This window comes from Coffea arabica, chromosome 3c (assembly GCF_036785885.1).
Source record: "Coffea arabica cultivar ET-39 chromosome 3c, Coffea Arabica ET-39 HiFi, whole genome shotgun sequence".
Classification (NCBI taxonomy): domain Eukaryota; kingdom Viridiplantae; phylum Streptophyta; class Magnoliopsida; order Gentianales; family Rubiaceae; genus Coffea; species Coffea arabica.
This window is the reverse complement of record NC_092314.1, coordinates 3,692,133-3,718,512: the sequence shown is the minus strand read 5'-3', so window position 1 is coordinate 3,718,512 and position 26,380 is coordinate 3,692,133. Positions and strand designations below refer to the sequence as shown.

At 36.6% G+C, this 26,380-nt stretch overlaps 4 protein-coding genes across 7 annotated transcripts; 1 reads left to right on the top strand and 3 right to left on the bottom strand.

Moving 5' to 3' along the window:
• Positions 1-2,218: 2,218 nt before the first annotated feature.
• LOC140037535 (3-ketoacyl-CoA synthase 20-like) lies at positions 2,219-4,313 on the bottom strand. Its single transcript, XM_072081884.1, has 2 exons — positions 3,418-4,313; positions 2,219-3,079 (listed from the first exon to the last, which is right to left on the bottom strand). The coding sequence occupies exons 1-2, from the start codon at positions 4,192-4,194 to the stop codon at positions 2,294-2,296; spliced, it is 1,563 nt and encodes a 520-aa protein (XP_071937985.1). The 5' UTR covers positions 4,195-4,313; the 3' UTR covers positions 2,219-2,293.
• Positions 4,314-10,518: 6,205 nt separating this feature from the next.
• Positions 10,519-12,598, bottom strand: LOC140037536 (3-ketoacyl-CoA synthase 20-like). Its single transcript, XM_072081885.1, has 2 exons — positions 11,679-12,598; positions 10,519-11,575 (listed from the first exon to the last, which is right to left on the bottom strand). The coding sequence occupies exons 1-2, from the start codon at positions 12,441-12,443 to the stop codon at positions 10,823-10,825; spliced, it is 1,518 nt and encodes a 505-aa protein (XP_071937986.1). The 5' UTR covers positions 12,444-12,598; the 3' UTR covers positions 10,519-10,822.
• Positions 12,599-13,704: 1,106 nt separating this feature from the next.
• Positions 13,705-16,782, bottom strand: LOC140037537 (armadillo repeat-containing protein LFR-like). Of its 2 annotated transcripts, none has more exons than XM_072081887.1 (8): positions 16,496-16,782; positions 15,585-15,728; positions 15,346-15,478; positions 14,989-15,245; positions 14,729-14,834; positions 14,515-14,653; positions 14,304-14,431; positions 13,705-14,195 (listed from the first exon to the last, which is right to left on the bottom strand). In XM_072081887.1, exons 1-8 carry the CDS (start codon positions 16,686-16,688, stop codon positions 13,940-13,942), a joined length of 1,356 nt encoding a protein of 451 aa, XP_071937988.1. In that variant the 5' UTR covers positions 16,689-16,782; the 3' UTR covers positions 13,705-13,939. The 2 variants fall into 2 exon arrangements, with proteins under 2 accessions (XP_071937988.1, XP_071937987.1); XM_072081886.1 differs by having other exon boundaries at positions 15,346-15,482; positions 15,559-15,728; positions 16,496-16,774.
• A 4,165-nt stretch (positions 16,783-20,947) lies between these two features.
• On the top strand, positions 20,948-24,873 carry LOC113734195 (GDP-mannose 3,5-epimerase). Of its 3 annotated transcripts, none has more exons than XM_027260588.2 (7): positions 20,948-21,137; positions 22,113-22,523; positions 23,031-23,124; positions 23,213-23,342; positions 23,439-23,571; positions 24,152-24,359; positions 24,434-24,609. In XM_027260588.2, the coding sequence occupies exons 2-7, from the start codon at positions 22,114-22,116 to the stop codon at positions 24,440-24,442; spliced, it is 984 nt and encodes a 327-aa protein (XP_027116389.2). In that variant the 5' UTR covers positions 20,948-21,137; position 22,113; the 3' UTR covers positions 24,443-24,609. The 3 variants fall into 3 exon arrangements, with proteins under 3 accessions (XP_027116389.2, XP_071937989.1, XP_027116387.2); XM_072081888.1 differs by having other exon boundaries at positions 20,949-21,180; positions 24,452-24,873; XM_027260586.2 differs by having other exon boundaries at positions 20,950-21,137; positions 24,452-24,873.
• Positions 24,874-26,380: the final 1,507 nt, after the last annotated feature.

Below are 26,380 nucleotides of genomic sequence, written 5' to 3'. Positions count from 1 at the left end.
ATTCAGACCTTCGAGTCGAATTTGACTGATAGTAACCAATAACAACAACACTTTGCCATCATCAAAGAAGATAGTTGGCAAAAAGCAATCACCAATAAAGATAGTGATATATAATTGACACAAATATCTTGCAGTCAACATATATATATATATATATATATATATATATATATATATTATAACATTCTTTTGAGAAAATTATTTATTTTTTAAAATTTTTTTAGTAGGGTGAGATTTAAGCAATGGAAAGGAAAGAAATGGAATTTAAACCCAATATTGTTAATTTTTGAGGTCTAAACTTTTATTACTAAATAAATATATATATATATATATATTTATATATATAGACACACGCACATATATATTTTGCTGACTTGAACGAAGTTCACACACGTAAACATGTGGGTAAAAGGTTTGAAGTTAATGAAAAGGTAGGTGTTTTATATTCAAACAAGTCGGGCTATGTCTACAGGTATCATCTTCATATTTTAAAGCTTTCGTAACTAATTGCTTTACGCCATTTTCCTGTTCGAATTAAGTCAACCGTAAACTCCTCCTTTGGCAAACTTTGTCGAGCTTCCAAACAATTAATTATGAATTTTCCGTCAAAGCTCGTAGATTTACCGGCGATGTTATGACCCCATATTGATTATATTCATACATCATTTTGACCCTTTTGTTTTCTTGGATGGAAGAAATAAGAGTTAATTTTCATAGAAAATTCACAAGTCTTCTTATTGTATTGATTTATATCCATTGTTGGCTTCCTTTTCGCTTTCAGTTTCTGCTTAACGTACACTTCATATACGGCTGTAATAATTATGTGGTCACACTATATTTATCCTGAAAACGAAACTATATATGTTTTTTTTTTTTTGCAATTTGCATTTTTTTTATTTTCAATACGTGTTATAGTAGCATCACGAACACGGTAATTTACAGAGCCGTCGATTTTAGAAAGACATGCTTAAAAAAAAAATAGGGATAGGAAAAAAATTAAATGACTAGTTTAGTTGTATTAAAATATAACTCATGATTAAGAGTGGTATGCAATATTCAAAATCATAGCATTGTTATCCTTCATATTCCTTACTAATGAACTCTTTTCCTTTTATGATTTCTTGATAGGATTTCAAGGAACTCATAATAGTGGGAGTAATATATACAATTTATCAAAGTAACTCATAAATGATGGAAATTACACCACAATAATATTACAAACTAAATCACAAATAACGAGAGAAATGGCTCAAATATATATTGTGAGACTTGAACTCAAAACTTTGACGGCTAAAGCAAAGCCTCATCTGTGCATTCCCCATTTATGAGTTCGTATAAATTCGTTGAGATGGAAACAGACAGATTTAATTGCACGTCTATATATTAGGTGGGCTTATGTGAACATGAAAGTTTTCTGCAGAAACTGTTCTTAGGCAGGTTACAGTTGGTCGAGGGCAGGACGTACAACAGTGACAGATTTGAATGCGCAACCGAAATTACAGCAATTCTGATATATGTTCAGGAATATTCTCTAAATTTCAGTTGATTTTTTCATTTATGAATTTGGCGAGCAAACTCTACACTTATTAATCATAGTTAACAAAAAGCAATTTGATGTCATGAGTTATATATAACGTACACGTACTGATGCTAATATTCTACATTCTATGGGTGGATGTATTTACTTGTATATAGTAGTATAAACCTTCCAAATATTTCCATCAAAAAATTATTTCTTTTATGAATCTTTTTGACAATTAATTTCTCATTAACAAACCAATAAAGAGAACATAATTTTCTTTGAAATTCAAAAAAGAATAAGGGAGAACACTGTACTGTGTGTACGCCCTATTCTCCTGCTATGGTGTAAAAGGTACCAATTAGCAATGCATCCAAAGGTTTTGGTCCATGCATTTACGTGTACGGTCTCTCCCTAATGAAGGGTTTCTTTATTTATCTACTTTGGTATTGATATCAGCTTGGTCAAGTGCCATAAACTGACAAGTGACAATTAATAGTGGACACAAAACGACACAAAATAACTTTATCAATACTTTGGTGAAATTAAACTTGGGACAACAGATCTAATGAACCATTTTGTTCACTGGACTACACAAGAATGACGACGACATTTCTAATTAATACAAGTAATCTTGTAAGCACCACTTTCTTTTCTTTTTTTTTTTTTTTTTGTGTGGTGGTGTTGGTGGTTGGGGGGGGGGGGGGGGGGGGGCTTACATTACACAGTAATTTTACTTGTCTCAAATTACAAGAAAGATGACAAATAATTGTTTCAATCAAGAACCAACGGTTGACATTTAGGTACCTGAACAGGAAATTCATCGATTTCATCCGTCCAACAATTCTTCTCCTTAGATGGATCAATGTCCTTCAATGCCCGCCACACAGCACTATTGCATTTGAATCCTGCACCGAAGGAAATCTGCCATGCTCGGTCACCCTTTTTCACCCTCCCCTTGGCCTCCAAATAAGCCAATTCATACCACGTAGAGCTGGTGGAAGTGTTGCCAAATCTATACAGCGTCATTCTTGAAGGCTCCAATTGCCACTCACTTAGGTCAAGGCCCTTTTGCACGGCATCTAACACGGCTCTTCCTCCGGCGTGAATGCAAAAATGCTCCAATGCGAGCTTGAAATCGGGAACATATGGCTTGATCTTCTTGTTTAAATACTTCCTCGCGAACAAATTAATTACGTATAGGAGTTTTTTAGAGGCGGGCAGAATCAGCGGCGCGAGTGCTATAATATTCGATTTTAAAGCCTCTCCAGCTATAATCATAAGATCTTTAGACAAGGCTATTCCAACTTTATTATCCTCATCCTCTTGCTGGACAGCACAATTGTAAAATTTGTCTTGGGCACCTTTGTGAGTACGTACAATGTGGCTGAGCTGATATTTTGAACGAGGACGCTCGGATGGCTTGTTTGATAGCAAAATTGCAGTCCCCCCGACGCGAAAGAGGACATTGGCGACGAGCATGGAGGGATTGTTTCCTCTGTATGCATTGAGGGTCAGGTTTTCCGTACTCACCACAAGGGCATAGGAGTTTCGAAGCACCTGTTGCATTGATGTACTGAAATTCAGCCTAAAGAAAATGTTGGAGCTTTCATTCCGGACAGTTTGTACTATGAGTTATCCCAACTCTTTTCAAGTTAATTAGCTACCTTTCACAAATTTATGTGTAAGCAGTTGGAGTGATTTGAGACAGATTAAGGATTGTAAGAGCATCCAAAAATAAATGCTGAACATGCGGAGTGGGAATCTATTAAATGAGAAAGAGACCAGATTAGCGGAAACTGATGATTTTGACAGACTAATTTAAATTTTTGGCATCATCATGAGTATTAATTAACTAATAAATCTTGATATTCACGCGAGAATGTTTTAGAGCTGACCTGTAGATGGTACTTGGCAAGATCAATTGAGATAACTCCAGCACTGCAACCCATACCACCAAGGTTGTAGCTCAGAATATTGGTCCTAAGCTTGTAATGGTTGACAATCATAGAAGACAGAGATGGAGTTGGACAAAAACAACCACAGTTCACCACAAGAATCCCAATATCTTTGGCCCTCACTCCAGTCTTTTCCAACAGCTCATCAATGGCACCAAACATAACCATTTCTGCCTCCTTTCTTGCCTCAGCCATGCCGGGATCTGGTGGATAATTGAAAAAAGCTTCTGGGAAATACGTCTTCTCCCCCAATCCTGCCCTCTCCAGGATTCTCTTCATGAAGTCTAGATTTTCTTCATTGAATACCCCTGTTTTTCTAGTTATCTCAGCAGCCCGCTTTCTGGTACACAAAAGTTGAGGTCCAGGTTTGTAACATGCAAAATCAACCATATAAACTTTCCTAGGCCTAGTCATCAAATAGAAAAAACCTAGTAAAACCTTAAGACCAAAACACAAAATTATTGTAAAAAAATTCAATCTCAACTGATCCCATAATAGCACCAAATCTTCCGATTTTAGAGTGGAAAGATGAACTGAAACGACCCCTGAAAGAAGAACTAATAATAGGAGAGTTGCATGGGAGATTAGATAGTGGTAGCCATGCTTCACACCATTAAGTCCACGAGATAAGAGAGTGTTAGGGAGATTATTAGTCTTCTCATCCCCCATGGTGTGAATAGAGGAATTAGGGAGATTATTAGCCTTCTCATCCCCCATGATGTGAATAGAGAAAATAAATGAAATTGAAGAAGATGATGATGGATCTCGAATGAAGAGCTAGACGATCTAAGAAGGTCACCAAGAAATACAAGAGTGACAGAAAATGATATGTCTTGCAAATGTCTAGTGGAAGTCCGAATTTAAAGGGACGGGCTAGTGTGAATGGAAAATTTGAGGCGGTCAAAGGGGACTTAATTTTTTATTTTAATATTTGGGATATATAGGTGAGATGGGACTTTTGCTACAAGTTTGTGCATGGACAAGTTCTCCTTTTCTATTCAACCAAACTTCAAATCTCTGTAAGATGAAACTGAAGGATAAAAGACACACACATATGCATAAAGACAAAATTTTCAAACCTCTAGCAGTAGAAGATACAGAAGTTTAAGCTTTTAATATTTGACTTTGAGGACTGAGTACTACTGGTCATGAATCAGGGCTGGCATACTAAATTTTGTTACTCTTTTACTCAACAGTCTAAGTCATGCCACATTTCTTTCACCACTCCATCAAGTAAAAGCACCGCGACTAGTTTAATGATCTGTCCAGAAAACAAAATAGATAAGTTCAACATCATAGTCATATTTTAAAAGAAAGAAAAGAATTTGCATTTTGAGTCACTGTCCAGGTTCTATTACCATTAGGCTCAACGCGTACTTACATGGGAGGTATTTGTCTGTAGGTTGTTTTCGTTTACCTTTGCCCATTATTTTTTTGTGACTGACGGTGAAATATATCTTCAATTCCCCAGTACATCTTTCCTCATCTGGTGTACTGTTTTCATAGTCTTTCAAAGCAATATTCTGTCACTTTTTGAACAGTAAATGTAGGAACAAAGACATTTTTTCCTCGGAGAGCCTCTTCTCCTTGATGTGCATGTTTTTTAAGTTCCAACATCGCTCTTAATTGTTGATGGAGATCTGCTGCAATTTGTACTCATACTGTGCATATATAGTGGTAGAAGAATATCATACAATACCACACAAAATATAAACAAAAAAAAAATAAGACTGAAAAATGTATGACAGAATGAACATTAATCCTTCAGATTGACAAGCATAAAAACGTACGCTATATCACCGGAGAAAAGAATGTAGCATGCATTATAAAAATCTATCTCCGAGCAGAGGTAAGTGAAAAACAATATTAGTAATTCTCTGGACAGATGGAGATATTACATTTGCTTTAGTTGGATTTGTTGTTCATAGTCACTATGAGTTATAAAAACTACAGTATATAAAAACCAAAATGGAAAATGAAAAATAACGACTACCTGTGTGGTGTGACTAGAATAAATTGTAGGTTATGATCTTATATTAATCTTGTCTGATAATTAGTCAACAATGTTGTAGTTATGAGTCACTACTGTCATAATAACAAAATGTCCAAAAGAGAACCTGCGAAGAATTTTTTTTTTTTAGTGTAATTAAGAGCAAAAATTTTCTTGCTTGGTGGTGAAGGAGATGTAGGGTGAACTGTCCGGCATAATACAAATTTGTTTACTTTATTTTTCAAAAATTTCATCAAGAACTGTCAGCTTTATAGAAGTTTAGAATTAATATACTTTGTCATCTAAATTATTTTGTGTTTTCAAATCTTATTTGCTGTCTAGGCTCACTATCACAAAATCAAAGTAAGGTTATTTCTGGACTGGCTTACAAGTTGCGCTTGAGAAAGATGATCTGACTTCTTTGGCTTGGACTTGTTTGAACAGTTAAATGTCGAAAACAAGCTCTTAAATTTCTGTGAGAATTAACAACAACGATTAATTGTTGTTGAGCAATTTTTTTTTTTTTTTTTTTTTTTTTGGTCTCTGTAAATCGGCCATGATCATTTTCCTTTAGGGGCACAAGGAATTATCAGATATGAATAAGCCAAATACATGTGTCTTTTTCACATTTAATTTCAGTCTGTTTAAGTAATCAGAAGACACTCACGGTATTTATTAAGCTACTAAGTTCTTTGTGATTAGTAATTATACTAAGGGTAAATTACTCAAAGTCCCTTTGTGCTTTTGCACATGATACTACATAACCCCCCAAGATTTCAAAATTCCACCCAACCCACTGCGATTTTATATAAAATGAAAGTTTAACAAAAAATAATAATCTCCGTAACATCGTTAGTTGAAATACTAATATTGCCCAAACTTAAACACTAGATTTGATAAAACCATAGGAGAATTACATAGATAGATGTAAAGTTATAGGGGCTGTAGTGGACATTAATGCAAAATGATAAAGGGATTAAGTGGATATTATTATTTCATTACACGCACTTTTGGAGTTCGTTTTCAGTCAATCATAGTAACCAAATTAAGATGCTTTCCATCCATCTTTCCCTTTACATAAAACTACAAAGAGGTTATGTTGATATTTTAAAATTTTGGGAATGTCATGTGGTATTACTACGAGTAATTTACGCTTATACTAATGCAAAGCAAATCGGTAGAAAGATTTCTTGCTCATTCTAAGGAAGTTTAATTAGACATTAATGAGGAAGGCTCAGAGAAGTATGTGAACTTTGGGTTATTTGGCACTAGTTACAAAACTTGAACTGGATCTTGACTCAAGGCAGCGGAGTCGATCAGATGCCGGGTTGGATTAGCAAATGGTACAGAAAGCTGAAAGGGAACATGCTTTTTTTTTTTTTTTTCACTTACAATGGGGAATATTTTCGAATAGGAATTGAGGCAATTTTTGGGTGAAGGCGAAATGATCTCATGGATGCAGCTCAACGTTGGTTAAAATTCCATTGTAATTTCCGCTTAGCCCTTCTTTTGATGAAAAAGAAAAAGGAAAAAAAAAAAAGAATTCTATTACTTATGATCATAAACAAGTGCTATAGTGATTTTGTTGCACTATTCCTCAATATTATTGTTTAGTCTCGCCACGTATCTTTCACTACTTCACCAAGTAAGAGTGTCATCAATAATTTATGATCAATTTAGGAAGAAAGGGAAAGATAAGCTCAATATATATCATTGCCACGGTTTATAATGGGAAAAAAAAAAAAGAAATTTTATTTGCGTCACTTTCTAGGTACCAGCTATCACGTATAAAAATGAAACGCGTAATTCGTATTGATCTACGACTCTTATGTATTTTTCTCAGAAAAAAAAAAACAAAACAAAACAAGGGTTCAAAAAATGTCTCACCAATTTAGCCAAAAAAGAGAAAAACAAAATGGATGTTATAAAGTGCAAGAAACCGTGTTGAGAGCATTAAACTCATCTCTAATTAGTCGGCGGCAAGGAAATAAGTCCGAAGGCAGATTGACATTTCATTTCCTTCTTTCATTTGTTGGATCTCCTTCTCATGGTAGAAGGTCTTTAAGCTTTTTTTTTTTTTTTCTTCATTGATTAATGTTTGAGATCGCTACTATCAACGTCTATTAAATAGCAAAAATGAATATGAGTTTCGAAGTATAATGCAAAATATACAGTCAATAGTAAAAATGAGTTTGGATTTCAAAATATAATTCGAGATGCACATACAAGAGGAGCATATACGCATTTAAATCTCCTCTTCAACTGCACCTATAAGTAGTATAATCAGTAAATAAATTCATGGTTGAAATGTAATTTACTCAACATGATTGCTTAACTTGTGCTTCTGAGGAAGATAAATGGCAACTTGACATTGATATTGATGAAAACTGACCATTCCATAAAATGCCTGAAAATGATATCCTCCAGGCTCCAGCTGTACATGGTTGTTGCAGGAGATGGAAGTTGGAATATAAATACTCTTCCACATATTGAAAATTTTCACTTTTTTTTACATGACAGTTAAACTAAATTTCATGCCATTTCAGTAGGAAAATTGTCACTGAGCATCCAACTCTGATTCCTTTTAGGATTTATTTGTGGGAGGAATTGACACTACTTCAACCACTGTGGAGTGGCAATGACAGAGCTATAAGATCACGAAAACTAGAGCCGAGCTCAAGGAAGTCATTGGACAGAAGGAAATTGTCCAAGAATCAGACATTTCTGGGCTCCCTTACTTGCTAGCTGTGATTAAAGAAACCTTTCGACTTCACCCTCCAGCCCCATTAATTCCTCACGCAGCAATTGACGATGTAGAAATCAATGGTTACGTGGTGCCCAAAAACACAAAAAGTACTCGTCAATATGTGGGCTTGGAACAGAGATCCTGCAAATGGGGTCAGATACTGCTGAGCCTGATCGGTTTTTAGACATTGAGATTGACGTAAGAGGCCAGCATTTCGAACTCATTCCCTTTAGTGCAGGGAGGAGAATTTGTCCAGGATTGCCTCTGGCTTATGGGATGGTGCATTTGATGCTAGCTTCTTTCATTCACAACAATGACTGGAAACTTGAATAAGGAATGAATCCAGAATATTCAGACATGGAAGAAAATTTTGGGCTGACAGTTCAAAAGGCTTGGCCTCTAGAGGCTATTCCAGTTAAGCTTCAACTCCAATCTAATGATTTTTAGGCCATGTATTTGAAATGAACAGAGGTGTGTTTAATTTTTAATAATTGGTTAGGTATGATGTAGAACGACTCACAAAAGTCCCTTAAATTATTTATAAACGCTTGTTTTTTCCTATTTTGATCTGCCTATATTGCTCGTAAGTAGAACTTAAAGTGCCTTTTAAATAAAGAACGAATAAGTAGAGGTATCAAAGTATTATCCCATCACTAAAGTCTACAGAAGATAGTTTAGCTAAATCAGTCAATTTAATTGGATCTCTTTGGGATCGTCTCTAACTTCGTCAAGCAAATCGTGTTGAACGATTCCGATGTATCTCACTAATCATATTGGTTTTATTCTATTAGAAAAAATCCACACGCGATAGTAATATTAATTACTGAATGAGACTAAACATTGCTCATATCGATTACTATATGGTCAACCAACCAAATTATTGATGTGCTATGAATCTAGTCAGTTTTCAAATGCCTTGAGCATCAGAAGAATTTTAAGAGCACAACGACTTTGTCACAATTCACCAAGAGCAACCTTTCTGGCTAAACAGTTTTTCCCACTCCTTACTGCGTATTTGCATGCGTCACAGGCGATACGGAGATATAATTTCAATCTTACCATCATGTTAGCAGCATAGTTCAAAGACTCGGCCGAGATCAAGATGACTCGGCCGAATCGTCACTGGAACGGAGCTTTCTGATCCGATACTGGGACGAGATAACTCCTAGATAATGAATCGCCGAGAACTCGTCCGAGACGTCTCCGAAATAGATAAAAACGGCGAGTCACCCCGAGTCAACTCGAATTTTTATTTTTATTTTTTGCTATTTTTAAAATATTTTTATTTATCATTTTTTTTACAATTTTTAGAATATTAAATGTTTTAAAAATTTACGTCTCGCCGAGACTGTGATCGATATGCCGAAATCGATGTGGAACGGTTTGGGCCGCGATCACGACTTTGAACCATGGTTAGCAGGGAGCAAGATATTGACTAAAATATGTCAAACTTGCCCATTTTCTTAAGTTTATGTTCTCCTAACTTGTGATCATAAGAGCAAGTGTGTTAATTCTCATAAGAGCAAGTGTGTTGACCGTGGTTCGAAGACTCGGCCGAGATCGAGACGTCTCGGCCGAGTCGTCTCGCCCGAGACGAGACCGTGACGAAATGTTTCCGAGATACGTGACAGACCGAGACGTCATCGTGAAGGGTTGAAACGGCCGAGTCACTCCGAGTCATCTCAAGTCAACTTGAATTTTTATTATTTTTACTAATTTTTAATTATTTTTATTTATCATATTTTCTACAATTTTTAGAATATTAAATATTTCAAAAATTCGCGTCTCGTCGAGACCGCGAACAATATGCCGAGACCGATGTGGAACGGTCCAAGCCGCGACCGCGACCGCGACTTTGAACCATGGTTGACAGGGATAGAGAGCTTCAGAGGATGGATATTGAGCATTTCTTCCATAAGAGTTCTGTTTGCAGAAGTGCTTTTGCTGCCAGAGTTTATCACCTCTGGTGCAGTAGAAACATGCAGATCTTTATGAAAATTGGTATCCTCCTTATCAGCATATTGATCATTTGATCATAAAAGGATTTTCGGGGTATTGCAGCAGGTGAAAGCTGATTGACGGGAAACAGGAACAAGAGAAATTGTACCTGGTTCTGAGCTAAGAATTCAGCTTTCACCTGTACAGATCATCTATTCGTTGTAGTCTTGCTGTAATTGGTTAAGGGGTATGCCCCTTCATTTGTGTAAATTCTTACATAATCAATAAGAAGCCAAGAGCTTACTACCAAAAAATAGAAGAGTAAGGATCATAATAGGCGCATCCCAAAAGGAAGAAGACCCAAAACTAAATTTAATAGACTTTATAGTTAATTTGTCTTATAATACATTATCAACATACATACCAAATGAATGATTTTGTATACCAAAGTAGCAAACAAATTAGTTACCTCTATTCTTCAACCGCGCAAGCTCCATTATTCTCTAGTCTACTTCTTGTACAACATGACAACGATATTTGCCTAAATTAAATTATAGTAATATTGCCATAGTGATGTAAGTTGTAACAACCCTCTATTTTACAGCGGTAATGAAGTAATTCAAGAATCAATTTTACCTCAACAAGAAGAATGTTTCAGGAACTGGAGGCACTTACACTGGAAATTCATCAATTTCATCTGTCCAAGGATTCTTCTCTTTAGCTGGATCAATGAACCTCAATGCACGATATACAATACTGTTGCATTTGAAGCCTGAGCCAAACGCTATCTGCAATATCCTATCTCCCTTCCTTATCCTTCCCTTGGCCTCGGAATAAGCCAATTCATACCACAATGAACTGCTAGATGTGTTGCCAAACCTCTGGAGTGTCATTCTTGATGGCTCCAAATGCCATTGAGTCAGTTCAAGGTTCTTCTCCATTGCATTCAGCACTGCTTTTCCGCCAGCATGAATGCAGAAATGCTCAAAAGCAAGCTTGAAATTCGGAATATATGGCTTGATTTCCAAATCAAATACCTTCTTCGCCAGCAAAGAAACAAGAAACAGGAATTGTTCTGACGCGGGAAGAACTAATGGCCCAAGTGTTGTTATATTGGTTTTCAAAGCCTCTCCAGCTACAGCCACTATATCTCTAGACAAGGCAACACCGACCTTTTTCTCCTCATCCTCCTGTTGGAAAATGCAACCGTAACTTTTGTCATCAGCTCCCTTGTGTGTTCGAACTGAGTGAATGAGCTGATATTTTGAACGACCATGATCAGACGTTTTGTTTGATAGTAGAATCGCAGCTCCTCCCATTCGGAAGAGACAGTTCGTCATGAGCATTGACTCATTGTTCCCGGAGTACAGATTCGGAGTCATGGGTTCCATACTCACCACCAGGGCGTACGTGTTTCCCTGGACCTGTTACATTAATATATTTGAATGTTGCCTTCCAAGAATGTTATCCAAATAGTTAAATAGAACGAACAAAGTTAGGTTCAGAAGTTGAGATGAGTTATGCGACCTGTAAAAGTTGCTTGGCAAGATCTATCGAAATCAGTCCAGCACTGCAACCCATACCGCCAAGGGTGTAGCTCAAAATATTCCCCCTAAGCTTGTAATGGTTTACAACAGTAGCAGAAAGGGACGGTGTTGGACAAAAAAGACTGCAATTCACCACTAGAATCCCTATATCTTTGGTTTTAACACCAGTCTTTGCCAGTAGTTGATCAATGGCGCCAAAAATAACCATCTCAGCCTCCTTCCTAGCCTCAGCCAGGCAGGCATTTGGCTCAGCTGCGTATGTTTTCTGGCCAAGTCCTGATCTCTCCAAAATTTTCTCCATAAATGCTAAATTTTGTTCATTGAACTTCCCAGATCGTCTACATTTCTCCATGTAATGTTCTCTGGAGCACATAAACTCGGGTCCAGGTTTGTAGCATGCAAAATTCACGAGATAAACTTTCCTGGGCCTAGTCACACAGTACAATGTACCCAGGAAAACAAAAAAAGCAGAACAAAAAACTGTTGCCACAAAATTGAACGTGAAAGGACCCCATAATAGGTCGAAATCTTTGATGGTTACAGTTGAAAGATGAAACGAAACAACCCCCAAGAGGGGAACTATGATCAGGTACCTAAGGTTAGAAATAAGATAACAGTAACCAAGTTTGACATGCTTGAGCCTAACAGATAGGAGTAAGTTGGGAAGACTAGGCTTCCTCTCTAGAGTTCTAGCTGTAAACGGCATTTCTTCTCTCATATAGTCAACCCTCCTCTGATCCCCCATTGCAACCCCAAACTCAGATTAAAGTTGCTCGAGGAAAGCAATTACCGGTGGATATATCAACTGATAGTCTAAGAGTGAGCGAGGCGATGTCTTGGAAGTGGACGGGAAGTGAGAACTTAAAAGGAGAGCCTGGTGTGAATTATGGTAGCTGCCCGCAAGGGATTTAATAGCACCAAAATTCTAGTAAGTGCTGGTTTTTATGGGTGATGTTTACGTAACATGAATGTTAGAGGTGCTTAACTTTGTTGGCAAGAAAAAAATTCTACGTACAACAAACGCTGGCGGTGATTAGCTTCGAATGAATTACTTGCGTACTTAAATTGTGAGATGTGCCAAAGGAATGACAAATGACGTTCCTGTTCAAAATGCTTTCACGACACCCTGCTACATTAGCTCAATGAAATGAACACTTTCACAACTTTCATAGGGGAAAACTTGCGTTCTGGGAAGCATTGGCATAAAGTTCCGATCATGCATGATACTTCTTTGAGATCGATTTCTTTAGTTTGCCATGTCACAAGGAGATTATGCATTTTATGCTCCAGTATGAGGTCGGCAAATGCAAATTTTAAATCAGTTTATGGCTACGATCCCAGAATATTATACTCTGCCTGTAGGTGACACTTCAACCCTCCCTGTGAGATAACAGATCATTCACATGGTACAACATAACGACAGATCCATAAGACAACATTCTATTGAGCTTTCCAAACATCTTGGACGTTACATGCTCAAAAGCAACTTTTAGTTATTGTAGGAGGAAGATTTGGAGCAACAAAGATCATTTTTCAGCTAGCTGCTTGGCACAAGGAGCTCTCAGATTAATAATAGCAACCTCTAATTTTCAGGGCTATGACCAGTCCTCAGCCATAACATGTGACATTACTAGCAGTACATTCCGTTCAGAACTACACCATTCCTTTCAATGAATGGGGAGGATAACGATGGCAAACACGACATGTGCCTCTACTGCCTGCCAACAAGCATTTCAGCCAAAAGTAACACTCAATCCAATTCTTAAATATCATTCAACAAACATAATTGCAAGAAATACACATTACTCTTTAATTAGGTTTACTTTAAATGAAACAAAGCCACCAGATAAAGAGTACTAATGCACAGAAATTTTCTCCTTGGTGCTCAGACACAAACAGATGGCACCAGCTGTATTGAATACTCGATATTAAGTAATATAACCTCTTCGTAGAAACAGATACACTGCAAAAAGTATATTTAAAATCTTCAGTGAATGCCAGGATGATTTGCACAAGCAATAGCATTACGCAAGCACATGTAATATATCTGATAGCCCAAAACAGAGTGAAGTGCCAACAACACGGCTAGAAAGGAAACCAATACAGAATCTTCTAACTTGTGCATAAGCAAGCTAGCTTGATTATAGCACATTAATGACCTCCTATCTACAATCAGCCATTTTATATATTTCAAGCCGGATAGCTGAATCCAATCCCTAGAAGCTATAGGCAGGGTCTAAGTTACATTCCCCAAATACCACGAGCTGTTGCCACCTTATTACTTGGTCGTGATGTCAATTCAAACAATATCCTGGCAAATGTATCAGAGTATCTCCCATCAGAGAAAAGCATCTCAGCAAATGCATTTTCATATACTAGCAGCAGAGGCTTGTTTTGTGGCTCTGAGACGAGGTTCTCCAAAATCATTGCAGCCTTTCGGCAAACTTCTGGCACCGGATGTGGTGCCTTGATCACTTTTAGTAGCCGATCAATTGCCCTGATATGATTTCACTGAATGTTAGAACAATATAAAACTTCCTTTTCTCAAAACAACTCTATTTTGTGTTGAAACCCGAAACTTAAAATATTAGACAAAGCATCTAACCATCTCTCACTTCCAAGCTTCAATCGGCAGTCCATATTGACTTCTGCAAGGTTATATAGCGCACCAACAGCAGCCCCTTGGGCATTAGTATCTGGCAGGCTCATGATATCAACTAGTCGCTTATGCACCTGCAGATGCAAAAAAAATGGTCCTTAACAAGTTGAGTAAAAATAACTGTAGACTAAATGGGGGATACAGTAAAAAGGTAAACCTGTGGAGCAAAAGGAAGAAGGAAAGGTTCATTATCAGGATTTATTATCAGACGTCCAAGTAACTCCGCAGCACCACAATGCCAGGCTTTTACAGCAGATCCCAGCACTCCCATGATGGCCTGGACTGCTCGTTTTTCCCTAGTAGATCATTATACATAATTCATAACATGTCAACAGGAAGTGGTATAGACAACACAGAAATCAAAATCTTACGTTATCTTAATGTAGGAAGGCTTTGAAGAGCTAAAAATCCGAAGATCCAGCAGATGAGCCAAATTCACAACCGTCTCCAAGGCATTTGTTACAAGCTCCTCATCCTCTGCCAAAACAATAAACATGAGACCAGGACAAGTATTTGGATATATCTTTCAGAAAACAACTGTGCTTATTTGATGAGAGAAAACATCATCAAGGTGAAGTTCCTGAAATGTAAGAGACAAACATTTAGCAACTCAATTTACTAATTTCTTTACCTGTCACATAATCTTCTATACATTGAAATAGTGTTTCCAAACAGTGACGATGCTGGGCCATTATGACCTCATTATCTGGCATGAATGAGAAGTTGCGTATAATATTTGAAGCACCAACAGCACACAGCTGCTTTTCAGCCCTCCCTTCCTCATCCATATTAAACAGGCCATCTTCTTCAAACCACCAATCAGCTGGGCGGGGATTACTAGTATTCTTCTGTACAGAAGCCTCTTTACTGCTGGAACCAGCCGCAGAGCTGTTGCGAAATAAATTGTATAAATCAGGTGTCCAGTCCATGTGATCATTATGAACATAAAACTTTCAATTTCAAGCATAAGATACTCAAGCCAAACAACCTATGAGCAGCTTCATTTTTGCTCAAGGCCTCATATTCATTCCCAAATCCAGTAACAGCAGAATTTGCACCTAGCATTCTCACTCTTGGCGTTTTAACTAGCACCCTTGGCAAGGATATATCACGCCAGTCATCTATCTGCCCGAATTTAGATAATTCAGTGCAACAGAAATTACTCATATGCATAAGTTTTGCTGAATGACAAGAGACATACAACTTGTAATAAAGCATCGAGCAAACCAGGAATCTTGGCAAGAGGAGTTGCATCTTTACGAACTTCATCTTTTTCTTTGAAAGACAGCAATGTGAGAGTGTTCAATGCCCATGTCAACTCACTCTTCAATCCACTCTGAAGAGCGAGAACTATCCTTTTGTTATTCTGCTCTGGTGAAAACAATTGAAATAATGTGAATGAAAATCCAACAAATCTGTAAGGGCTCAAATCTGAAGCACCCAAAATCCATTTTATTAGGCATAATGCAAGCCTATACAAATTTTCATTTCTATATTCCACATTCAATCATTAAAAGTATCCTCTCTTTTGCACCTGTTATCTGTGAACCTACAAAAGTGACTTGCACAGTTCCTAAATACTATGATAAATTAGCATTTCATCACATCACCTATGACCAAATAAGATATTAAAGAGCCCAATAAGCCTAACACAATAAAAAACAAGCTTAGTTTGATATTAATAACGGGCTTAAAATTGTTTTCGAGCTTGGCTAGATTATTGTTCGACCAAGCTCAAACTAGCTTTGAACTCAAGTAACTTGATTTATTAATACGTAAATTTTAGCTGATATTCCCCTTTTTTAGATCAAATCATGCTTAAAGAGCTGATATTCCCATATTCAATCTTCTTCACACTAACCAATCTCGAAAAAGCTCTGTTCCAGGCAAGCTAGCGGAGTTCATCTTTTTCTCCTAATGACCTTACTAACAATCCTTCACTGATTGCAAACTTTTGTAGATATTCCTAAACCTAACTTTTTTCAGCGAATTCCAGAAAAGCTAAACCCCTTAAAGTACTTAAACCCCTCTGCGAAAGAATTGACAAATCACAACAATTTAAGGGAATTTTCACCATAATCTCGGACAGAATGAAATAAAGATCAAAACTTTATTAATCTATCCGTGTGTAGACTGACCGGCAAAGGCGGAGTGTACTTGTAGAGAAGGACCGAGGAGAGTAGAGGGAGCTGCAGAATCAGCTGAGCCAGCTGCGCCAGCAGCTGTGGCAGCATTGCCGCTTCCGCTCCCGAAAGGACGGCCTCTCTTCGCCGCCGGCGTGGCGGAGCCTCCTGCTCCTCCACCTGCTTTGCTTTGGTCTCTCTTCTGCATAGCTGCGATTCGGTGACGGTCAGGACTGGGCGTTACACTTGAGAAAAAGAAGGGGGAGAAAATACCCTTCGATGTCGGCTGAATATGAGCCCAATTAAAAATTTTGGCAAAAAAAGTGGGCCACAGAAAAACTGGACTGGGGATGGATTTCCATGTGAATTAATTCACTTCTAAATTATTTTCGCTCTGAACAAAGCGTTGATGATTGCCTTGAAAAACCCACCCACTCTACATCTATTCAAATTATTCCTATAAAAATAACATGTTCCCAATGCAGAATATTTTGTTATCCATCATCATACACACTGTATAGTTCAATTATACGTTCATACTCCAATTTCATCCATAAATGACGGCTGAGTAATGAAATTTGTTTGGAGGAATTAGTCTTTGCGGTGGGATTCGAGTTGTGAACTTGAGTTGATCCTAAGACTGTTTAAACTTGGCGTAGAACAAAATTTGTTATGCACTCTTGAACTATCGACTACTGTTAGAGCCGAGTCCTGCTCGAATAAAAATAATCGAACTTAAACTTGTTGATTTTCTCGAAAATTGAGCTCAAGTTTATTCTACCTTTCTCAAGTTTGATCAAATTGAGCTCAATCCAGTTTAGTCAAACTTAATCGAATTCAATTGAGTTTTCAAGTTCAATTTTTGGTAAATTCTATAACCATCTTTTCTGTTAACGTAACTTCACAATAAACAATTAAAAATTATTATATTATAAATGTACTATTCAATGAAATTCAACGAGTACTTTAAGGTTGTGTTTGGATTGTATTTTCCGTCATTTTTCATGAAAAAATTACTGTAGCGATTTGATATATGTGAGGAAAAAAGGTGATAGAAAAATGTGATCACGGAAAATGACAATATTTTTTGACCGAAACAAGCAATCCAAGCATAGCCTAATTATTCCTACTCATACTTGACTCGAATTTTCAACTAAACTACTCACGAATCCGAATCAACCAAGAAGCTTCGTTAATTTACACCTCCTCCTCTCACTCTTTTCCACTGTGCTTAGCTTAACGACATTTATTAAGTGGCAAACGTATTAAAACCTTATCACATCTTCCGAATAATTACTCATAGATTGAAAACCTGCTTGCATGAAAATTTTTTTTGGTTTCTTGGACTCGTGTGTGGTGGTGCCTAGGGCTGCAAACGAATCGAGCCGCTCGCGAGCCGCTCGCGAGCGGCTCGAGTCAAGCTCGAGTCGAGCTCGACATTAATCGAGCTCGAGTCGAGCTCGAGCCAGCTCGAGTCAAACTCGAGCTCGAACTCGAGCTCAAAATATTAAGCTCGTTAGCTCGCGAGCCGGCTCGCGAGCTTGAATATATATATATTTTTTTATTTTTATTTTTATTTAATAATAAAATTACGTATATTATATATATATATTTTTTATTTTTTATTTTCATAGTGAAATTACGGATATATCCTTAATATTTTATTATTTATTCAGAAAAAATATTATTTTATTTATTTTTTTAAAAAATAAAATAATTTTTTTTATTTTTTTCGAGCTCGAGCTCGGCTCGACTTGATTCGAGTCGAGCTCGAGCTCGAAAATTGCCAGCTCGTCGAGCTCGAGCTCGAACTCGAGCTTGATAAAATTTAGCTAAGGCTCGGCTCGATTAGCTCAAATCTCGACTCGACTCGGCTCGTTTGCAGCCCTAGTGGTGCCTGCCATACTTGCTAGTTAGTCCTTTCGTAAGATTTCAGATGGTAAATATTGGACAAGTAATTAGAATCTGGATAATATTTGTAGTAATTGAGTGATTGATAAATGGAACCGGACCTCCTTTCAATGAAAAAACGGAGAGAAATTTTTTTTTTTTTTTTCAAAAAGGAAATCCTCATTTCTTAGTGGTTTACTGCTTCTTTATTCATCTCGTTATAGTTATCCAAAATTTGAATGCGTTTAACTCCGATTACCGCTACATGTTAGAAACTATAAGTTGCTCGTAAATTATTCATCAAAATAGTTCTCGGCAATGAAATCAGACACGTGACCTTTTGTGCAAAAGTGACACCGAGTCTTTGACTTTTTCTTTTTTTTTTTTTGGGGTTAAAATGCATACACATGAGAATTCGACGGACCTCTTTCAACCGTTTCGTTTTTGCTAACAAAATTGCGGGAGTCAATCACTCCTCACGTTCTATTATATATCATCAACTATTCAAATGTCGCATTGACTTCACGTGCTGACGAGGAAGACGACAGTTTATGTTTGCACCAATTTATTACAACAGCTTTTATTTATTTATCTTTTTGCCATTTTTATGGAAGAATTACTGATTAAGGATGGTAACTGCCTTCCCTCGAAAACTAGCATTAAATCCAACTTTTAAGTGTACTATAGTATGGACAGCGTCGAATGCAGAAAATCCTTCGTCCGGAATAGCTCACTTGCTTATGTCATGAAAAAGGAAAAAAAAAAAAAAAAAGAGAAAGAAAAAGAAAAGAATCAGAAGATCGAATAGCTCAATTGTGTACCAATTACATTATTAATGAACTTTAGAATTTAGAAGACTTCACAAATTTATTTTTCTCCGAGGAGTACAGTCCTACATATCATAATAATAGAACATATAAAAGATTCTTCAGTGAAGCAGCGGCTTCAGTGATGGCTAGACTTGCAATCTCGAAAAAGCTCTGTTCCATTTGAAATATTATCTAGAATAATTCTTGTAACATTTTTTTATAATGTGATGTATGTAAAATAAAAAGATAATGTTATATTCTATAACATTACAATTGATGCTTGATGTATTCTTGAAATAACGTTACAATTGATGCTTGACGTATTGTTGAACAAATTAGATTTACTTATAAAATTTGAGGAGCTATATTCTAAAACTAGACTTTGAAATCAACCCCAAAACGAAAAGGGAAAATTTTCTAATTAGGACTCTTGGTTTTTGAACTGTGACGATCCCACGCACAGAACCTTCTTGCCGGTCCCAAATTGAGGTCAATTATGGACGCTACGAGATGACGTCCTTGTGATCTTATGCCATGCTTACCACAATTTTGTTGAATTGGACGTTCATTTTGAGTATTTGACCAAAAAGAAATATTCGTTTCCAATGATTGCAATAATTGAAGGGAAAAAATAGTTATACCAATATAAATAGTTATTAAACCTAACTCTATCCATCCGGCAATTAAATTGCTCGCTGTGATGAACTGGCTCAAATTCTTAATGCAACTAAATAAGGAATTGATCGAGTCAAACTCATTATATCCCGCTTGATTTAATGGTTCAACTAGAAATTTTGGCGATTTTTTCATAACCTAGTGGATTTTTTTTGTGCCAAAATATATGCTTTTACCAAGATTTGAACCTTGGATTTCTTAGTCAAAAGTTTTCACTCGTTGATAAGATGTCTCTTCAATTATATTTTTATTATACAATTAATTCAACTTTCAAACTAAAATTGTTATTTATTGTGTATAATAAATAAAATAATCTTATTTTATCATTGAATACATCATCTATATTTGTTAAGTATGATATAAGTAAATTGAGTGATTTATTAGTATTTACATATTCGTAATATATCTATTTTAATATAATAAATGATATTTAAAACACTTTACTTATCAATTATACATATGTAAAAATAACTAATATATTATATGTATTTATGAATATTCTTTTAGCGACAGACTAGTTTAACCACGGATCCATCAGTTGAACCATCTTTTAATAATATAAGATTATACCTCTTTAAGGTTTCAGCAACCAACTAACATAATTGGTAAGTGATTGAATGAGATCATAATGACATCACATTATCATGATTGAATATTTTCCCAAAAAAAAGAGAGGAAAGATATTCAGCTAAATTATGAATCAAAATAATGTCATTTTGGTTTACAAGTGGAGAACTCTAGAGAAACATCAAAGAAACAACAAAAACAAAGCTTAAAAATATTCCGTTGGCTAGAGGTGCAGAAAATCAAAATGTAATACAGCTGGTGGGTATGCAACTTGTACTAAATAAAATGAGGAAAATAAATTTATTAATTGTCAAAAAATAACAAATAAATACATTTTCCTAACCAATGATGTATGGACATTGGACAATAATCAATATGTAATTTATATTTAAATGCATAAAAGCACAATTGTGGTCACCATGCATGTATGTATAGACTTTCCCAATTTTAACTTCAATCCTTTCTTTCCCACCACATTGGAAAAGAGATAAAAAGGATATGTGCATTTAAAAAACATTTAAAAGCTTAGCCGCCGCTTTGTCAGCAGCAGCACTACAAATAGTAGAGCAGGGAGGAGATGTGAACGGCCATAATCAGAGATCCAGTTTTTGAGCGAAACAACGACTTCTATAGCATATAATCTTCGTCTGTCTTATCCCATATATCATTCGCATATTTGTGGACTCCATAAGGCAAGCTTTCTTTTGGACATTGAGGTAATAATTCAGGATTTCAGTATCATCTCTTTTTGCTCTGAAGGTAAATGCTAGTCGTTCTTGATTTAATCAGTTTCTGCTTCTGAGTTGTATTGAAACTTTTCTGGGTTTCTTGAAGTTGACTATGATCGATAAAGGGTCGATTTTGTTTGGTTCGATTTTGATGGTTTTGGCTGTTAGTTTGCATCCTTTGTTTCTTTACAGGCAAAAGCTCTAATTTTTTATTTCCCGTGCGTTTGATGCTTTGCATATGTAGAATGGATGATTTGTTGGATTATTTTCTTATGTAGTTAATCCCAGTCTTTCCACTCTAGTTTGTGAAAGCCGGGAAAACGTTTGTTTTTAGTTATTTCAAGTTTCCCCCTGTTTTTGTAGAATTTTTAGGATGCTCTGCTGTTTCTCCTTCTCTGGGATGCTGGTTTTATATCTTTCTCTTTAAGGGTTTGTTTTGCATGTTCTTTGTTAGATCATAGTAGTGCTAGAATGAGTTTCATTACCTTTTAATAACATTTTGTAAAGTTTTGTTCTTTAGGCTTCTTTCGTTGTGTCATGGTTTTTATAATTTGACTATTCACTAGCTAAGAGGTACTTTTGTTACTGGACCATTTACTTTCCTTGAATGAAAACTGAGTTATTGTTCTATTATTAGCATATCTTGTTATCTGGCAAGTTTCCATCTTTCAGTGTTTTGGCTGTTTCCCTCCACGTTATTATAGCAATGATGATAGTTACATTTGTCTAACTTTCATTCCTAGTTCCTGCTTTCCTTCCATTTTGTTTCATCTACTATCATTAACTGTCTATTGCATGCTTTCGGAGAAAATGGACCAATCATCTCTCACATTTGGCCACTTGACTTCCTAGGGGCGTTTCTTCATCTGATATTGTTCCCTACGTTTGTGTGCTCCATCATAAGAACTGTTCGTGGTTGTCTAATCTAGAAATTTCTTTCTTCCACCCTATTGATACGCCTAGAATGGGAAGTAACTGTGAAACAAAATATGCGGCTTACACCTACGAGAATCTTGAGAGGGAGCCCTACTGGCCTTCGGAGAACCTCCGAATTTCAATTACTGGAGCTGGTGGATTTATTGCATCACATATTGCCAGGCGTTTGAAGAGTGAGGGCCATTACATCATAGCTTCTGACTGGAAGAAAAATGAGCACATGACAGAAGACATGTTCTGTGATGAATTCCACCTCGTTGATCTCAGGGTTATGGACAACTGTCTTAAAGTCACTAAAGGAGTTGATCATGTCTTCAATCTAGCAGCAGATATGGGAGGCATGGGCTTCATACAATCCAACCACTCAGTCATCATGTATAACAACACAATGATCAGTTTTAATATGATTGAAGCCGCAAGGATCAATGGGGTCAGAAGGTCTGCCATCTCTACCTGCTTAATATCCTTCAATGTGTTATTATTCGCAAAGAAGATAAAAAAGACATACCTTCATGTTAGCGTTTCAAATTTTCACAGATTTATCATGAGATACGAAGTCTAAGTTATCTGTCAAATGTATAACTTATTGCCTTTTGGAGAAGTTAATTTAGACATTGTATGGTAAAGTTGATCTTGACGGAAGTTGAATGACTATCAAACCGCTTTAGAGTCTACCTGCTTAATAATTACTCTAGTCCATCTGAGGTCTGATCATATGAAACAGAGGGCTGTTAGTCTTACTTTTTGATGCTAATAAATGGCAAAAGAACTACATATATTACGAAATTTGAGTTTACATCTGATAAATATTAACATCTTTCATCGTGTTTATAAATTAAAGTTTTCCCTTTTGGTAGCAACACTTCCACGTCATACGTCTCTAGTCCTTTTAGTTGCCAATGTTTTCTTATGCATGATGTTTACTTCTTCATATTTGAGTTGCAGGTTCTTTTATGCATCCAGTGCTTGCATCTATCCTGAATTCAAACAATTGGACACTAATGTCAGCCTGAAAGAGTCTGATGCTTGGCCAGCTGAGGTCCTCCCTTGTTTCTAGTAAAAGATGAATATTATTCAATGGGGCAATTTTTAGATTATGATTTAGTTTTGTATGAATTGTGTTTTAGCCCCAAGACGCTTATGGCTTAGAGAAGTTGGCAACTGAAGAAATTTGTAAGCACTACAACAAGGACTTTGGAATTGAGTGCCGGATTGGAAGGTTCCATAACATTTATGGTCCATTTGGGACATGGAAAGGTAAGCTTCGACTTCTGGTAGCATCAGATAATTGGTATCTTGTACTCCTGAGAAGTCTTCCATGATATCTATTAACTTCTTCATTGACACCTGTAGGTGGGAGGGAAAAAGCACCAGCTGCATTTTGTAGGAAGGCCATTACCTCCACTGACAAGTTTGAGATGTGGGGAGATGGGCTACAAACTCGATCTTTTACCTTCATTGATGAATGTGTTGAAGGTGTTTTGAGGTATGCTCCTGTCCGTTGTCCAAATACATGATTTGGGGCTTGTGATGAAATGATGGTTTAGCTGATTGAATTGCTTGCTGATGATAGCAGCATGGTAAAATGGTGAACTCTAGATTCCTCTCATGAGTTGTGAATTATCAAAAGGTGCTAATTCTTAAAAGATAGCAAAATCATTCAGGAGGTCTATATGTCAAGCTAAACCTAGAACATGCTCACTGTCAAATTCATAACTTCAAAATGGCAGATCTGGATTAGTCTGATATCTTCTAAAACTGTGATTTCATATGCTGCTTCCTGTTCTTCAAATGTGCACTCCTTTATGGTCATAGAGAAAGTGCTCATAGGCTAATTAGAATGCCTGTTGATGATTGTGGTCTTTATGCAATGCTACCCTAGACATTAATGGAAAAATCATGTAGGAGCCTATATGCTAGTGCATATTCACTGAAGAATAGTTGTGCAGTCTATTCACTGCCAATGTTCAAATTTGTGAATTTAGAGTAATCATGATATGAATTCTGATGTGGTTGCTTCATAAGCTGCTTCTGGAATCCTTATATGAACCCTTCTCTATGTTCAGGTTGACGAAATCAGATTTCCGAGAGCCGGTAAATATTGGAAGTGATGAGATGGTGAGCATGAATGAGATGGCTGAGATGGTACTGAGTTTTGAGGAAAAGAAGCTTCCCATCTATCACATTCCTGGGCCGGAGGGTGTTCGTGGTCGAAACTCAGACAACACTCTCATTAAAGAAAAGCTTGGTTGGGCCCCTACTATGAAATTGAAGGTACCACCAAGTTGGAGCCTTTGGTTATCATGCCTTTCCTTTCACCACCTGTATGACTCACTGATCCTATCTAGACCTTCTAAATTCTATAGGATGGGCTCAGAATTACATATTTCTGGATCAAGGAACAAATTGAGAAAGAAAAAGCTCAGGGCACTGATGTGGCCATTTACGGGTCATCAAAAGTGGTGGGAACACAAGCTCCCGTTGAACTGGGATCTCTTCGCGCTGCTGATGGCAAAGAATGAAATCAATGAGAACCAGCTTGTTTTTCACAGTTTCAGTTTAACGATGATGCAGCTTTTAGACATTGTGCCACCATATTTCCCTCGATTGAATTGTTTAAACACTAGTGTCATTTTCAATCTTCAAGCCCCTACTTGCATTTTAATCTTGTTGGCACTTAATCCTGAACAAACTGTTGATGCCCGCATTTTTTCCATCTTTAAGCCACTTTGTAACCAGGGCTTCTGCAGAGGAAGAAATGAAATCATAATGAGGCCAGTGCACTAAACTGAATGACCAGTTTTTCTGTGTCTTTTATGTATAAGGATAGACAGGTCTAGTGAGATTGGTGTTCATCGCATGTGGGTTGGGGAGTTGATAAATGATAATCTATAGCATAGATCGACCTAAAGAGGATAACGAGAAGAAAGGCAGATTCCACAAGTTGGAAATCGAGACTATACACGCTATTTTTAAGGTTCCCAACATTGCAGGGCAAATTTGAAGTTGATTACCATCCCAGAAAATGGATAGTGGCCCGCAAAAGCAACGTGTCTACAGCAATTCATGGGCCTGGTTTTGTTAGGAGACCTGTCCTGCACATGCCTATGGACGGTTTCCACTTTGCAGGAGAGGTCCTGCTTGTCTTCAGTGATTGTACAAATGAAAATGGTGTATGGGTTGGAGAGGAAAATCATTGTGAAAGTTAAGAGTTCAGCATCTGCTACCTGCCGCATTTAGAGGTCATCGACTCCTGCTTAACTGATGAACAAATCTGACAATGAGGTTTGGTAAGGATGAGAAAAGTTACACAGTAACAGTCAACTTTAAACCAAAAAGCAAAAGAGAATTAATTTTCTATACACTACTAATAATTTGAATATGAATTTGAAATCCGAATCTTATATGTATCATGCATCTAATTGTAATTGTGTATACATTGTCGTCGGTGTATATAAGATTAACTCAAATAAATAAACCCTTGAAATACTAAAGTGGGACAATGTCTGGGGCCGACTAGCTGAATTAATATGGTTTAATTTTAGTCAGTATACCAAAAAAAAAAAAAAAAATTGCACCCTATTAAAATCAATCAACGATTAAGTGATGGAGATGTATAGCTTTACTTGCTAGTAGTTAATCCAAAACCGACACGGGATAATCTCTGAAATGAGCAATTGTTTAACTTTTGTGTTCTTAATCCGCTACAAATAATAGTTTGTTTGGATTGTACATTATTTACACCTTATTTACACGTACTGATTTGTTTGTATTATCTGTAAATTTTTCAACCATCTTCTTATCTCACATCTATCATATCAAAAAAGGTCCTACAGCATATTTTTCAAAAAATTATCCGAAATAATCTCTTGGCGCTAAAAGCTGCCTGGAGTTTGTCCTATTCAAAGGACAAAAGAGCCTCACTGATTACATTACAGGCATTTGCCAATTATTCAAGATCGGGCAACACTTTCGGATTGTTGGAATTGCAGATTCATAAAATATAGCACCATGTCAATGGGAAAGCAAGTTGATTCTTGAAAATTAAATATCCTTGTCAGAGTCAGACTTTTGCCAGGGTACCTTAGTTCAACAAGAAAGGAAGCTAGCCACTGATTAAAGTCCTTGACAGCAGAAAATAAATGATGCAATTGCACCCACCATAGTATCTGGACACTGAAAGAATCAATCAGACCTTAAAAATATGAAGATTTTAGGACATGAGATGAGATTGTAAGGTATATAAAACATTCATTTGTCCAATGGTTTACTACCTTCTAACTATTCAAGTCATT